The following is a 16,178-nucleotide window of genomic DNA, read 5'->3' as shown; positions in this document are numbered from 1 at the left end:
TTCTAGGTTTTACAGGAAGACTAAACTGGTTGGATTTCAAGACATGGAATGCGTGCCTTGCGGAGACCCTCCACCTCCTTACGAACCACACTGTGAGTGCAATGAAAATGGGTCAGAGGGAAGCTGCCCTTTTTAAAACCTTCATTTGTTAGAGCTTTGTGCATTTGGCAAAGGGAGCAAAACCCAGGGCAACAGTGGGGCTTGTGGTGTACAGTCCTTCCCCAAGGTTTCCAGCTGGACGTTAAGCCCCTGGCTGTGTGCTGCATCAGCAAACGCTCTGTTGACTGGAATCACCAAGTGAAATACAGACATTTTGCTGCGCTTATGCCCTGTTCACATCTGCCCTTCTAGACAGACAATGCAGGTGCCTGGCTATAGACTCTGATGGACAGTGTCTTTATGTCGAGACCTATAAAGTCCTGCGTTCTCCCTTCTGAGACCCCAGACAAGATCATGTGGTGATCTGCTTGCCGAGAGATCCTCTCCCCCAGTAGCGTGTCAGTTCCTAGAATCTCAGTTCACTTTATCCAGGCCCTCATTTTTCTCACGGCATGCTGGGGACCCACTTGGGTCCTTGCCCTTTCCTCTCTATTTGAGCATTACCTACCAAGCTACTCTTTTGAACCATATACTTTCCACAAATAGAAGGCATTTCTTACATGTTTGTGTTGACTTTGAATAGGAAGAGGAACATCTCTCTCTGTTTATACTAACCTCACCTCTGAGATCTGCATCCTGAGGGCTCCGTCTGCTCGGCCCCAGGAGTCAGTGTGTGCTCGTCTGAGCTACCGCAAGGCTTGAACACCAAAATATCCTGGCTTCCAATTCCTCACTTGCAATGACAGCAAAGCCAAAAACCTGGAAAAACCCTTCACAACTTTTACAGGAAATGGATAATGACTCTTAGATTTATAACGCATGTCATTTACAAACACATGTCAAGTAACCCATGCTATTAATGAGTGTGATGTTGAACACTGGCCGTGTCTCACAGTCTAGCAATCCAGGTACCTGACTTACCTGTTTTGGTTTCTTTTCTCAAAATCCTGGTGTCAACCCAAATGTAGTGAGAACACTTACAATCTTCAAACCCGGGTTTCCTAACTTCAAATACCGCACTCTTTTCACCGCATGTGACAGTGGTACGCTCTGACCCACGGCCTTGCTTGTTGTGGCTTCAATTGTCTGTGTGCAAACACAACGCAAAAATATTCAATGGATATTTTGAAAAAGAAAGATCACATTCATGCAACATGTATTTCATGGTGTAACTATTCTCTATTAGCTACTAGTCATCTCTGCTGTGATGCGCTTATACATTAAACTTTATCATATGCTTATGTGTGCAGGGAGAAGGTAGCATCTATAGGATCCAGACATCCACTGAGAGTCCTGGAATATGTGCCCTGCAGATAAGGGCGGCAATTGTTGTACTGTCTCTTTAAGAAAAACCAAGCTATTCTCTGTCGCAGGCGTTAACCCTCTCATGTTATTTGCTTTCACATTCGTCATCTAATGAGAACTCAAAAAATTCACATAGGAGGAGCATTGAAAGAGCCTCTTGATGCTGTCGCCCAGCTCAGAAAAGTCTTGTCTTTCTACCAGCTGTATCACAGTGACTTGGTCCTGCCCATGGTTCAGCACAGTCCTCTGTGTCAAAGAGCCCAGATACAGTGATGTACCTACCAGTGAAGATGCCAGGAATGCATCCTTATCCAGTGTTATAGTCTTGGTTCCACTCCCTGTGCCAACTTCCTCCTGGTACCATCCGTAGGGAGCAACAGGCGTTGGCTTGAGTAGCTGGGGGAGCTGAAGTAACTTCTCAGCTCCCAGTTCCAATCCCAGCCAGTCCCTGGGCATTATTAGCATTTGGGGAGTGAACCAGCAGGTGGAAGATCTCTCCCTGTCTCTCCCTCCTTCTTTGTCAGACTGCCTTTGAATTAGAGTAAGTAAACCTTTCAAAGATAACACATTTCATCCTGGATGGCCCTGTGGACATATAATCAAGAAATTGATATTGTTAAGTGTAGAGCAACCCTTAGGGGTTTTCCCCTTTATTGCATTTCAGTGTAATGTAATCTAGTCAGAAGTCTAAGGCATTGGAATTTTTCTGCCTTTTCTGGAGTTCTGGTAAACTTCACAAGTACGCCTCTATCTTTAAGTTTACTTGAAATTTTACAAGTCTTAAGAAGCCCTCCATCAGTCACAGTTTGGGGGAAAATCAATTGGTTTTGTTTACATCTATATAAATATATTGCCCCTTGCGTGGGACTTAGTGGAAAACAACCTACTTTGTCCAAGGCAGCCTTGCAGTGTGCACAGCTAATAGCCTTTCATCTCTTAGAGCAGGATCGTCTGGAGGTCCCCGGGAGCGTTAACCCTTATCTCTGTCAAAGGCGGCTTGCTGCCTTTGGCACCATGCTTGGGAATGGTTCCAGGATACAGCTAATCCCCTCAAAAGCGATCTTGAAGTCTTTGGAGGAAATTATGCAAGGCGCCTTGTGTTTTCATTTCTTCTGCTTGGGGCTTTACAACTCGCCCACAAAGAGCTGCTGCTTTGGTGGGTTTTCCTGCATGGAGAGTTCCTGCCCCATTTAGACTCTCAGCGATGAGAAAGTGACACCTCTCCAGCTTCCCCCGGTAGCGTGCTCTGTCTCAAAGATCAGGGCTGGGCGGGCTTAGGAGTGCCAGCTTGAGTCCCTGCTGCCTGGCTTCCCATCCAGCTCTGCAGCAATGCACCTGGGAGAGCAGTAGATGGTGGCGAGGTGCGTGGTTCCCCAGTTGGCTCCTGTGGGAGACCTGGATGGAGTTCCAGGCTCCAGGCTTCCACCTGTCCCAGGTATGTCTGTGCAGGCATCTGGGAAGTGAACCTGCACATGGAAAACCTCTCTTTTGTCTCTCTTTCTCTTTGTGTCACTCTGCCTTTCAGATCAATCAATCCATCTTTAAGAACAAAAAAGCACGCAAGGCAGTATCCATCGCTGGGGTTCCACGGGAGCTAGAGGGTGCCAGGGGCTCAGAGCCCCTCTGCAGCAGGGAGAGTGCCACACACCTGCTCTTGTGTTTGCCTTCTGAGTTCTCCCCTACACTCAGGCAACTGGGTGCCTTGCTCTGCGCTTCCCTGTCCACTTGAGAAGAAAATCAGATAGGCCTGGTTTCAGTACCTTCCACCTGCAAGGCAGGCCTGTATCATTTACTTTAGATAGGCTGGGCGTTTTGTTCTCAGGAACTACCTTGGGGCGTTTTGGTCAATAATGGGTGCGTCAATGACACTGACCCAGAAGATTATACGGATGCTGAAAATTTCCTATCACCTGGTATTTCTACTGTACCTTTTGTATGTTTAGATACGTCAACAGCATCTGGTGGCCGTGGCCTCCTGTCTTCAGTGCTGAGTGTGCTGTACAGGCTACTAAGCTAGGCACCGTGTAGCCAAGGTGGATTGTGAGCTAGACGTGTGTGTGTGTGTGTGTGTGTGTGTGTGTGTGTGCTTTCTGTGGTGTCAGCACTTGTTCATGCATTTGTTGGAACTTTCAGAGCCCTGTTACAAAGCAGCGACTGCTCTGCCTACCTCCTGGCTGCTGGGCACACATGCAGCAGAGAAGACTCCCATGCTTGTCCTCATGCAGCTTGCAGTCTAGTTTGCAAGGTGTTATACAGTGACTCCAAATTATGCAGTATTTACATACGTCACCCACTGCCAGATATGGCAATGACCGCTCCATGCCTGGCAAGCCCTTGGTGCACTAACAATACATAGAGGACAATGCATGATTTGGGGCATCCCGGATGTTTTCCTAGATGGTGGCTTCTGATCCATGGTCTGAAGCGCTGACCAAGGGACCAAGCATTTTGGCACAGTGAGTTAAGCTGCTGCCTGCAACAGCAGTATCGCAGCCCCCTGTTGATGTGCCTGGGAATGTAGCAGAAGATGGCCCTTCAAGTACTTGGGCCCCTTCTACTCATGTGGGAGAGCCCAGAGGGAGTGCTGGGTTCCTGGCTTCAGTCTGGCCCAGCCCAAGACTTTGCTTGCCCCTCACTCTGGCAGCCAGCAGAGTCTCTAATCTGTTGGCTCCCTTCTTTGCGCCTTGTGACCTGCAGGGCATCAGGTGCCTCCCAGTGTTGGGCGGAGCTGTTGTGTTGAGGACAACATGAGCGACTGCCCAGGAGCTGTGGCGTTTAGCCGAGACAGAGGCTCCAAGAAGAGCAATAACCTTAGCACTTCGTGCAGACTGCTCCACTACGCAGGAAATGACGTAGGGAATGTGGAGGAAAATTCAACCTTCAGAGAACACAGGAGTCCTCAGATGTTTAAATATGCAATCAAGACTGCTTACATGGAAGTGACTGTCTTTGTAAAGCTTTGTGTTCTTCATAAAGTGATCTCAAAATTAATGAGAAAGTGGGGTAAACATTTTGTAGAGCATGCTTCCTTTATTTATTTTTGGAAGATGTAATTCTTGGAAAGGCAGAACGCAAAGCCAAGAGCCCAGAATGCCCTTTGGGTCTCTCACATGGGTAGCAGGGGCCCAAGCACCTGACCCATCTTCTGTTGCTCTCCCAGGCATGTTACCTGGATGCTAGATCATGAGTGGAGCAGATGGGACTCAAACCCCACCCCCCCTTAGGTAGCAACTTGACCTACCCGTGACGCATTCCAGCCCTAGGGTAGCAGTTAAGTTGCCACTCGGGACACCGTATCCTCTAAGAGAATTCCTGGGTTCAAGCTGCAGCGCCACTTCTGATTCAAGCTTCCTTCCATCGCACACCTGGGGACAGCAGGGGATGGCGCAAGGCCATGTGTCCCTGCCACCCAGGTGAGAGTGTTGTGCCGGTTTTTTGAAACCCCCAGATAATCATCAAGTCTGAAGTTGGTGCTGAGGCAAAAAGGTGGTTTATTCAGGTTAGCCTAGGTAACCCAGCGACCTCCCCCAGCCCAGCATGGCTGGGCGGGGGAGGGGCAGCCGCAGCCGAGGCTGCAAGGATGCACAAGGAGGACAAAAGAAGTGTGAGCCAGAAGAGCCAGGGAAGCCCCGAGAGCCCAAGCCCCCCAGTTCTTATACATTTCAGGCTATTAATTATACAGTCATGATTTAGTAGGCTTCTATTGGTGGGTTTGAAACAAGCAACTTTTAAAAAGTACAAATCGATAAGCTATTGGGCTGTGAATCTTATCAAACACCAGGTACCTCCTTCCTGAGGAGTGGTCTGCCTACGTGACCTGCCAGGTGTCACGTAGACTATCAGGCCTGAGGTTCACACAGCCCCCAGCCAAGCCATTAAGGCAGAATCACAAAAGGCAGAAAACGCCTAGGTTCTTCAAGAGAACCGAATCAAGGCCTGAGCTCCTGGCTTCAGCTCAGCCCAACTCTAGCTAGTGTAGACATTTGAAAAGTGACCCAGTGGATGTGAGATCTGTGCCTCTCCTTCTCTCTCTCTAACTCTTTCAAATAAATGATTATATATTTTAAAAATTAATAAATGATGAATGAATAATTATTTTTTAATAATTTTTTTTTTAAATGGGGGTTCTATCTTCTTGACTGTCTAGACCGGAGCAACCTGGAAGGAGCTTTGAGAATTATAGTATCTGTGAGAAGCAGTGGAGTGAAGCAGAACACAGCTCGGGGGCCTGATCACTTGGGTTCCTATCTTGACTCTGCCTTGGGCAAATCATTTTCTTCCTTTGAACTTTTCTTCACGAGGTAATAATACCCCTCTCTGTAGACGCCGAACTCCAGGCCCCGGATGCAGTCATGTGATCCCTGCCCCAGGCTAAGCTCAGCGGTGGCTATGCCTGTATCTGTCAGCCTGCCCTGATGACCCCATCTGTCTCTGCCCGCCTCCCCACACCACGGTCCTCCCCCTGGGCATGCTTTGCTGTTCAGAATGGCATGATGCATCTGGCTTTGATGTTTGTCTTCCTGGTGCTTCACCCTCATTGCTGGGTGGATGGACCCCGGGCACCCAGGAAAGGACCATCTCACCATTTGCTGCTTGATGGGCTCCTATGGCCAGACTCCTGGGGCGGACGACCTGACGCAGCCTGGCCTCGTTCCTCTCTATGCCATTCCCAAAGCCTTAAGGCCCAGGTCCCAGGCCATGAACTCTCTGCATCCTTGAGAATAAAGATATTAGGTTGTTAGCCCACCCACAACCTCGGTGCAGTTGCTAATGGCATTCATCCGTGACAGTAATTCAGTGGGCATGGAGCCCAGGCCAGATGGGCAGTATTCCTGTAAATCAGAGATAAGAGAGAGGCAGCCTTTATGTAGCTCCCCCAACCGCAGGCTTCGCTCTTCTTCTGTCTTTGGTTCCTAACACTGGGCGCCCATTTCAAGCACTGAAGAGAAGTAGAGACAAATACACAAGAGATTTTAGACCTGTATCCTGCCTCGGGTCTGATAAGAAAGACAGATTTTGTAGGATTTCTCTGATCTGTGTTTACCTAATTTGGGATAAATATGTGGTTGGAACAAATGGACTTGGAAAAAATGCAAAGTGTTTTTCACCAGCTTTATTGAAGTCTGTTGAACCTAGCTGTTTGCTTTCTTCTTGAGGGCCTTTGTAAAACAAGCCGTGTGATTCTAAGAGATAAGCCATCAGATAAGTCACCCTGTGGGGGAACAAGCACAGCTCTGTGCACTCGCAATTATTTAGGAATTTTGCATGGCTCAATAATCCCAGCAAACAGTTCCTGGGCCCGGAAGTAATAAGGCACTTCTTTTTTTGAGAAACGATTATTTTCCAAGGGAAGTCTAAAATACATTCTAAATAACCCATGCAGGTGATTTTAGAATAAACTTTCCAAAGAAATATTTGCTCATGAAAGAGAATTGTTAAAGTTTAGTATGAAAAAAAAAAAAGCTCATGAATAGTTCCCTAAAAAAATGTCCACTACCATTTAGCTGTTTATTTCACCATTTTTTAAAGTACCTTTTACTTCCAATACTGTTTTTCCCACACATCATTCTTACACATTATTTGGACGACTTTATCGTCTAAAGTGTCTTTGGCCTAAGTTGGGCCTTGGGAACTACTGATATTTTACATAACATTTACCTGCTGTGTAAAATACCTTACTTCATTTACATATTTATGCTGGTTGGTATTCTCAAGTGTGTTTATGTATCCAAGTGCAAAATGCAAGAGTACTATACAAGGTTTGTGGACAAATGGAATTAGGGGGCCCTGTTCGCCTGATTCTGATGTTGGCTACTCGGTGGGATGCGACTCAGGATCGGACGGTCTGAAGTGCAGGATGCTTTAACTGGTACCCACGACCAGTTGACTGGATCATTCGTGCACTGATGTAAAGCTTGGCTGATTGAATGATTCACATCATATCCCGGTGCTCTTAGTGGACTGGATGATCATTAGTAAGAAGCCCTGAGCACCTCTGGTTGGGGTGCTGCCCTCTTCCACGTGTGACGGATTGGGACAGCCCACCGGCTGGCTGATATTATGGCTCCCTGGCGCTGGCTGGAGAATAAAGACTCCCGAGCTTCTACAGAATAAAAAATTAACAACTTTCTTATAACAGTCATCTTCCATGAACTTTTGATATTTTTGCCTCTTGACACACAGCGCTAAGTTATTTCAAGTAAGCGTGCTGGGCAGACATCTCCAAGGAACAAATACACATTTGAGAGGAGATCCTTTCAGAATCTTTTGAAGATCAGTGCTGGGAAGGGGTTCTGGTTCTCTGTAAGTGGGGGGGCGGGGACTAGAAGGAGACACAGATTCCTGGCTGTCAGGTCAACACTGGGGTCCAGCACCCCAGTACTCATCATCCTTGGGCCCCTTAAACATTGACTGGATCTGTTCAGAGTCAGACCGCATAGCGAGATGCGCAAGAGACACGTCGAATCCAAAAAGTGCTTTCTGTTGGCTGGGAACAGTGTGGGATTTGGGCTCTGCGTCTCCAGCAGAGTTCTTCTGAGTGAGCGAGCTAATAGTTAGCTGCCCGCTTTTCCAGAATACTCACTGGAACCCCTGTATTGTGGGTCCACAAAGCCAGGATGTGCAAATTATAAGGGTTCAGCTTACTGAGGTCTTTCCAAGTCCTCTGTGGTCCTCCGACCGAGACTCCTCAGAGTCGGGCCAAGGGGCCTGCTGGCCAGCCTGCCTGCGCTCGCGGAGCCTGGGTTTGGGGCTTGAGCACAGCTGCTGCGCATTTGAGAGAAAACCTCACGCGGCTGAGAAGAGGGGGATTGGAGAGTTGGGGGTGAGGGGCTTCTAATAGAGAAGGCTGCAGGCTTCAGTTCTTCCTGCTCAACACGACTTCCAGGGGAGGGTAGAGGAAGACAGAGGGAGCCAGGGAAACCCAGCAGACCTCGGACCAGAGCTGCTGAGGGGACGCATTAGCCAGCCCTTCCCCGGGACAGCGGGATTCCTTCTAGTCTCCTGTCCCATGGAGCTGTGCCTTCTGCCCCTCCTTCCAATGTCTCCATTTCCTGGCTTTTTGTGGCTTTCGCGTGCTTTTGTATTTTATTGAAGGGTAACGTGAAGCAGCAGCGATCAAAGGTGGCTCATGTGCAATAAATGCAGCTGGCATGCGGCGGACAGGTCAGGAACCCACGTGGGCTCCCTGCAGATTCTCAGCTCCGCATGGCTGCGCAGAGGCCTCTCCATGGAGTCCGTGGTTTAGGCTGTGCGCTTTGCCGTGGTGCAGGGAAGGGCAGGAGAGCGGTGGAACTGAATGGGGCGGAGTTGGAGGCAGCTACAAGGGAAAGAACTGCCTGCGGAGGCAGAGGGAGGAGTCAGCCCACCAGACCACAGCCCACCGGCAGCCAAGGCACATCCAGCATGCTCTCAAGCCCTGAGACCCTCCCTTTAATGTGACTCAGCGTCATCATCAGAGTTGTCGTGGTCACTCTGAACCCCAGGAAGGGATGGAGCGCAATCAGATCTCATTAGCTAAAGTTTGCTTAGGAAAGCACAGAGCTGCTATAATTCATTTTGGAAGGACTTTCTATCAAAAACGGTTCCTGCTTTTCAAGCTTACTTGCTGACCCAAGTCCAGAATGGCTCTTCAACAATAAGTTGTGAAATTTGTTATACGGGTTTTCCAAGAATGAACACAACGATAGCCGGGCAGTTTAAACCCTCAGAGAGTAATGCACGCACAGTGTGTTGGTTTGTGATATTATTTATTCAAGTACCCATCCTCCACGTATTTCTCCTTAGTCCCCATTTCACTCGTGTTACAGAAATCAGAAAATTCTTGAAAAGATTTCCGAAACCTACATACTCCATGTTCATTCTTTGCTCCCCCATCTAAAATGGCTGCACATCTCTAAGCCATTACCTTTGTCACGAGTGAAAATGAAAAGGGTCCGCGGGTGCCTTGAGTGAGTGAGTGGGCAGCCTCCGCTGGGCCTGGAGGGGCTGGTGAGGGTGCTGCTGGCCCGAGGCTTTTGGGGAGCTCTGTGTGTCCTGAGCAGGGACCTCAGAAGCCCACAGGTCATGACCTGGCCTCTAAGGTCCACACTGGTTGAATATTACCCGGTTGCCAATATATCTAAGTTCTCAAGCTCTTCGTCTCCAGACATTGCAAGCTAATGAGCTGGCTTAAATATTTACTCACTGTCTGTAAACGGGCAGCATTGCTGGATGAAGCGAATTCTAGAGGAGAGATTACCTAAAATATAACCAACGGAGCAGGCCACTTTCACTGAGTTGCAGGCTTTGGCCATGGGATCTGTGAATTGTGTGTGTGTCCCCACTTAACGCTTAAAATAAACAGAGATGAGCTCATGGAGAAAGGCAATCGAAGTGGCAGTTTGGGCTCAGCGCTGCCTCCTTTTTGTACAAGAGAGCATTGATTCTTTTGCGGGGTACATGCCAGGGGCGGCTCCGTGTCTTTTGCAGGCTGGTATTCTAAAGGGGGCTAAGCCACGGGGCTTCACCACACCGGTTGGGCTCCATTCGTCCTGAAACGTGGGTGACTGTCGGGCCAGTGTCTCTATCAGCTGCCTACAGAAGAGGGGGAGGGGCACTTGAGAAACACTGTTTTGAGAAAGGAAAAGAGAAGCTCCGGCAGAGTGTGAGATAGCAAATGTTTCTTGAATTCCTACCAGACACTTGGTCTGCATTTCCCAGCCTTCCCACTCAGGAATCCTCTGAGGTGTGTGCTGGTAGAGTCCTCACGTCACAGATGAACCCAGGGTCACTTGGCAGTGGAGGCAGGGTTCCCACCCAAGCCTGCCTGACGGCACAGACATGCCAAGTTCCTCCCCAGGAGTCCTCTGTGGGACCAGGACTGAGAGAGAGAAAATGGTGCTCCTGGGAGAGTGGCCCAGGACCGCCCGTGGACAACAAGCATTTTATGAAAAGTGAGACAGTGTTTGCATTTGCACATGAACCTACATCCTTTTAGTTGTCTCTAGAATACTAATACCTAATGCAATCAATGTAAATGTTATGGTAATAGTGTTTATATCGTGTCATGGAAGGAATAATACCAAGTCCTGTACAGGACACAATTTCTTCAATACTGTAATTTAAAAATTGACCAAAAATGTATAGCTATAAATGAGATGCAGGGGCTAGTGTTGTAGCATAGAATGTTAAGCTGATACCAGCAACCCAAGCATACACTAAGTGAGCCAGTTTAAATTCTAGCTGCGCAGTCCCATTCTGGTTCCTTATTCATGTACCTGGGAAAGCAATGGAAGATGACTCAAACCGAGGCACCCCGCCACCCCTAAGGGAGACCCAGTTAGAGAACCAGGCTCCTGACTTCAGCTGTCCAGGCCTGACTGGCATCAGAGGCCCCTCTCTGGGCTGTCTCAGGCCCACACTCTGCACATCTCCTGGGTCCCTTACTATTTTAGAACTCATGCATATCTCTGTGGTTTCATTTTCCACCAGGAGCCTAAAGAGTTAAGTATGGTATGTTGCAGTTCAATGATTTTCTATGAAATCTTCAGTGCTGAACTTAAAAAAAAAAAAAGTCTTTGAAAAACTAGTGATTTCTGGAAAGCCTTCCAGTGGCCCTGTGGTCACAGGAGGCAGACTTCCTTTGAAATTAGGGCATTCGCTTCCCACGGCTCTTGGTATCTGGTGGTGGAACTCGGGCCGCACGGCAGGAAGTACCTGTTGCGTGTCCAATGCTGAGTCTCCCATGTTGTCAGTTACCGCAGGATCTGCTCGTCCTCTTCTCTGGGGAAGACTGCCTTGCGTGCCCGTGACGTCATTAGCACGGATCAGGGCACCGGAGACCTTGAGGCAGAATGCCCATGGCTCAGGGAGTTGGCATCGTAATGCTCCAGGGCGTGGAATGCTTTTTCCAGTAAGATACTGTAGAGACACCTCAGCAAGGTGACCCCAGGATGGGGTTCTGAACGAGGAAGCAGGGCAGCAGCACACGGGGTGAGGCCCACTGGGTGGGTAGATAATCTGGGGATTAGGGTGTAGACCAAGGAGAGCTTGGAGGCCATTGAAGAAACTCTTGCGACGATGTGGTGATGCTGGACAAATGTGACGCTGGAATGATATGACTTTTGGGTTAGCCTCTGACTACTTTTGAGATGTAACTCCAAGGGATAAAAAGAGGAAGCAGGAAGTGAATATTTGAGTTAAACAGAGTATTTTTGGCTAACGGAAAAATATGTATACTTGGAGGAACAACATCCCACCTGTTTCTAAAGAGATAGCAGTTTAATTCTGTTTATTAATTCAGTGTAAAAAATGTTCACTTGAGTTACAGAATTGTTAGTGATATGTTAATTACAGGATGATACGAGTTATGCATAGTCAGCCGTTCACACCCACAGTTCCAGATGTGCCAGGTCAGAAACACTGGGGCGGAGGGTGGGGAGAGTGTGTCTTTGCTAACCACATACAAACTTTTTTCCTGCTCTTATTCTCTGAGCAATATGATGTAAAAACTCTGCATAACACTTACATTGTACCAGGTATTAAAGTCTAGAGGTGACAAAGTATACAGGAGGATACATGCAAGTTCTGTGAAAATGCTACATCCTTTTATAGAAGGAAATTCAACATCTGCAGAATTTGAAATCCATAGAGGATTGTCATGGAACAAATTCCTCCCAGACACCAACAGACAAACGTGTGTGTTTGGTCCTTGTGATGTCAATGACAATTCAGAAAGTTAACTTAAATTTGTTTGCATCATCATAAATGGCTTCAATTATTTTAGGCCTTGGGGACATGAATCAGAGTCTAAAAATTAAAATCAGTACAGTTGTCTCTGACCCCTCACACTAATTAGTGCTGAAAAGGGATGTCTTTGCTCAAGCCGACACTAATGCCAAACCAGTGTCTACTGAATGTCCTGTTAGCATTTTTGTGTTGCGTGTCTGAAAGACAAAGAGAAAGGCAGACACATGGAGGGGTGCCTCGCATCCCATCCACTGGTTCACTCCCCACATGCCCTCTCTGCCAGGGCTGGGTCAGATGGAAGCCCCAAGCCAAGGAGCCCAGTCTTGGTCTTCCGGGTGGGTGGCAGTGACCCAGCCTCATGAGCTGTCACCTCTGCTCCTGGAACGCACAGCAGCAGGCGGCTGGCACTGGGAGCTGAACCACAACCCAAAAGAGGCTCTGAACTGGGAGGTGGGCGTTCTAACCAGCATTGTACTCACAGGACCAAATGCAATCCCTCCTGGGTGTGCTCTATGGGGATTTACAACTTGACTCCATTGGGAAGAAGCCTCGATTTTTAGAAAGATTTTTTTTATTATTATTGGAAAGATTTACAGAGAAAAGAAGAAACAGAGAGAAAGGCCTTCCCCAAGTGGAGACAATCTGAAGCCAGGAACCAGGAGCTTCTTGGGTCTCCCATGCGGGTGCTGGGTCCCAAGGCTATGGGGTATCCTCAACTGCCCTGCCAGGCCTCAAGCAGGGAGCCAGAAGGGAAGTGGAACAGCTGGGACATGAACCAGCATCCCTGTGCGATCCCTACATGGGATCCTAGCAGTTGCAAGGTGGAGATTTAGCTACTAGGCCACTGCGCCAAGCCCAGAAGCCTTGAATTTGAGTCCTAGTCCTGACACCTGACCTTCTGACGTAGGGTTTCTAGTCTCCATTTCTTCGGGTTCTAAAATGAAGATTCTAATAATTGCAAAAGAAGCAATAAAATGTAGGTCGAATTCCTAAATCAGTTTCATGTTCCAAGTTTTACGGAAAGTATATTTTTCTGACCTAACCCAGGATTGTTTTGCTCTTGACCATGAAGTCCTGTCAGCTGGAAAATTACAAATGAGTTAATAGCAGTATCAATTCTGCTGGCCGAGGAAATAGCAGGAAATACTGTCTAATTCCAGGTTCTCTTTACAGCGCAGCCCCAACCAGCCATATTAAACTGTGTCCACGCAGACAGCGGGTCTCCTTCTTTGGAAGTTAATGGGTGGAAATAATTTGTGTTTCATCATCTGAGCATACTTTCACAGAAGACTACTTCTTGAAATACTGCAGGGAAATAAAAAAAGAAATATCCACTTGACTGATGACACGGAACTTGAGAATTACAGGATGCCGGGCCCTGTTTTTGACACAACATTGTCCAAGGATCAGGCACCCTGGACACGATCATGCGTCCCTGCCTGTCCCCACTGAGAGCCTGGTGCAGAGGCGGTTAAGGAGAGGCCCAGGGCGATGCAGAGAGGGCAGCGGCCCAAGCCTCCTGTCTGTGCATCCCAGCTGCAGCACAGCTGTTTTTGAACCTCCTGGTTCCCCAGTGCAGATGTTGAAGGCCATCATCGCGTGTGTCTCTAATGCTGTGTTTTCTGATTCTTGGGGTAGAAGTGCAGAAGCTTCGTTGTTTCATGTGTCAAATAGACACAGCCAGAACTTTCTGGCCCCTGGAATACTACAGGGAAGAAACACATCCTTGAAAGCAGGAAAGACTTTTACTCTCTCCTCAATGCCATAGACAATCCTCTGCCACTCTGTGGCTTTTACTTTTTCAGTCTCGGTTGTACTATTTACGATCGTTAAAGCACCAAACTGTGTTGCTTCTAATCCACCAAGTGTCTCAGAGAAGCTCCAGACGGTGAGCTAGCCCCTGGAGGAGCAAGCTCTGTGGGCACAGCACCTGTTGGTACCTGTCCCCTGTCGTTCCTGTAGTGAGAATGGTAGAACACAGTCCAGGTCTCCCACATGGTCACAGAAGCCTGGTTAGCTATTAGCACTGCCTCCCAGCGTCTGCACTGGGAGGACACTGGGGTCTGGAATCAGAGCTGGGAACTCAGCACTCTGCTGTGAAACATGGGTGTTATAACTTCTAGACCAAATGCCCACCCCTAAAAGGAACTTAAAAAAAATCATTGACACGTGCTTTTGGTCATGGAAACCACCATGCTTCTGAAACCGTCAGTGTTGGGTGTTCTGAGGTGACCACAGGGGTCGCAGGGATGCTGGTACACACCACAGCTGCGTCCCTTCCCTTCTCAGGAACCACGTTCATCAGCTTGTCGTTTCCTTGCCCTCAGAGTCCCTGACTTCTTAGGTAGCTCCCAGGCTACATCGATGGCAGGAATGACATCAACTTCTAACGCAGCCTCAGTCCACGAGGCACTGGTGTCCACGTCTGGGACCAGTCGGGCCAGGTGGGAGGCTGGGAAGTGCGGACGGAGGCAGAGGAGGAAGAGCAGGAGAGAACTCCAAGGATGTGGAAAGCTGATTTCCAAAGCAGTGTGCACTGTTGGGTTTGAAAAGCTGTGCTAAAAGTCATTCTTTATTTTTCCAGCAATTGAAATACAAAGTACTTATTGCAGTAGGAATGATGGTAGAGTGGTTTGGGGGCTTGGGAAGAAGACAGAACAAACATTGGCAGGAGCACAATGCTTAGTGTCTAGCTTGTTAACTAAGATCAGCCTAGTCTGTAGTCACAGTCCGTATTGATAAGCTGGTCTAATACGCCAGGGAGCTGATGAGAGAGGCAGTGAGGAAGAGTTCTGGGTGATGCCTCCTCAAAGGCCAGAGAAGCCTGGCTGCCCGAGAGACTGTGAAATGCTCTGGGTAAAGCCAGGGACGCAGTGAGGAGAGGTTTGCGAGAACAGTAAGGGACCCGGATGGGCAGATCATCATGCCCTGTCATCGCGTGGCCAGCAGAGACCTGGTGACTTCCAGCTTGTTTTTTAAAGCAAGTTTGGATAACCAGCCAAAGCAGAAATCAGAGAACGTAGCTGGCTGTGTTGATGAGAATTAGCAATGACCAAATGTCTGCCTAGCCTCAGATGGCCAGCATATTGACCCATCAGGGCTGTTACCAACTCCCCTGGCTCTGAAAATGTCCCCCGCTGGGAGTGAATGTTTGCTGCTCTCCAGCGGGAAGCAGAGGATAAAGTCAGCAAGAGAGGGGAAGCCTGCCCAGACTTGGCAGGAATGCTGCCCCGGGCGTGAATGCTGCCCCGGGGCCTGTGGGCTCTGTTCGTGTTGCTCCTCTCTGTCCCCTCCCTGGCCTTCCCCCTGAGCAGGAGCCTTCCTCATCATCCCATCTCAGCTGTCCGGAATGTCAAAGGTGTTCATGTGCGTGTTACCAATCCACAGATGAACTCATTCAACTGGGCTTTTCCAAGAGCCGCACTTTCCTGTCGCTCATCTTTCCCTCTGGCGGCATCTGACAGTGAAGGGGAAACCATTTGAGTAAAGACACTAGCACCAGTGGGGAACTCCAAAATTTCATGAAAAAATGGACAATTGTAGAAAGAAAAAAACCACGATGCATGAATTTCAAGAGTTTTAAGACCTAAATAAATATCCTCACCTCCATTTTGCAAGAAGTGTTAACATCATTCTCCTACATATGAGACAATGTAAAGCTGTTGATTGTTGGCTTGCTTTCTGTGTCCCATATCCCTTTCAGGCTTCTGTCTACCGATTCTTTTTCTTCCAGTGTGCCATTTCTTATATGTAATTTGAACATGCAATGTTACTTTGGTTTAATGTTCATGTTTCTGTGTCTTCGTTACTACCTAGTAAGTCCAAACTATGCAAAGATAAAGCTGCAGCAAACTGAGTTTGACAGATGCTAATTGGCTTTATCTGTGGGACATTAGACAAAAACAAAAATGGTTCAGAATACCACCCACCCTCTACCACAGGAGCAGGCTATGTTGAAAAAGGAAGTGAGGTCCCAAAAACAAAATCGAGGTAGAGAGAGCCATTTGAACACGTAAAATGCCTGACTCTGAATAATCATAGGGAAA

At 48.1% G+C, this 16,178-nt stretch overlaps 1 protein-coding gene across 1 annotated transcript in view; it reads left to right on the top strand.

Annotated features, from left to right (window-relative positions):
* TNFRSF19 (TNF receptor superfamily member 19) overlaps window positions 1-16,178 on the top strand; it is a 69,297-nt gene that overhangs the window by 30,079 nt on the left and 23,040 nt on the right. The window contains exon 4 of the mRNA XM_040979892.1: window positions 7-92. Within this exon, the coding sequence (XP_040835826.1) occupies window positions 7-92 (86 nt within the window). The remainder of the gene's footprint in view (window positions 1-6; window positions 93-16,178) is intronic.

Source organism: Ochotona curzoniae, unplaced genomic scaffold (assembly GCF_017591425.1).
Source record: "Ochotona curzoniae isolate NIBS_2020 unplaced genomic scaffold, NIBS_Ocur_1.0 contig_3332, whole genome shotgun sequence".
In the NCBI taxonomy this organism is placed as follows: Eukaryota; Metazoa; Chordata; class Mammalia; order Lagomorpha; family Ochotonidae; genus Ochotona; species Ochotona curzoniae.
This window is presented reverse-complemented; position numbering and strand designations above follow the sequence as displayed.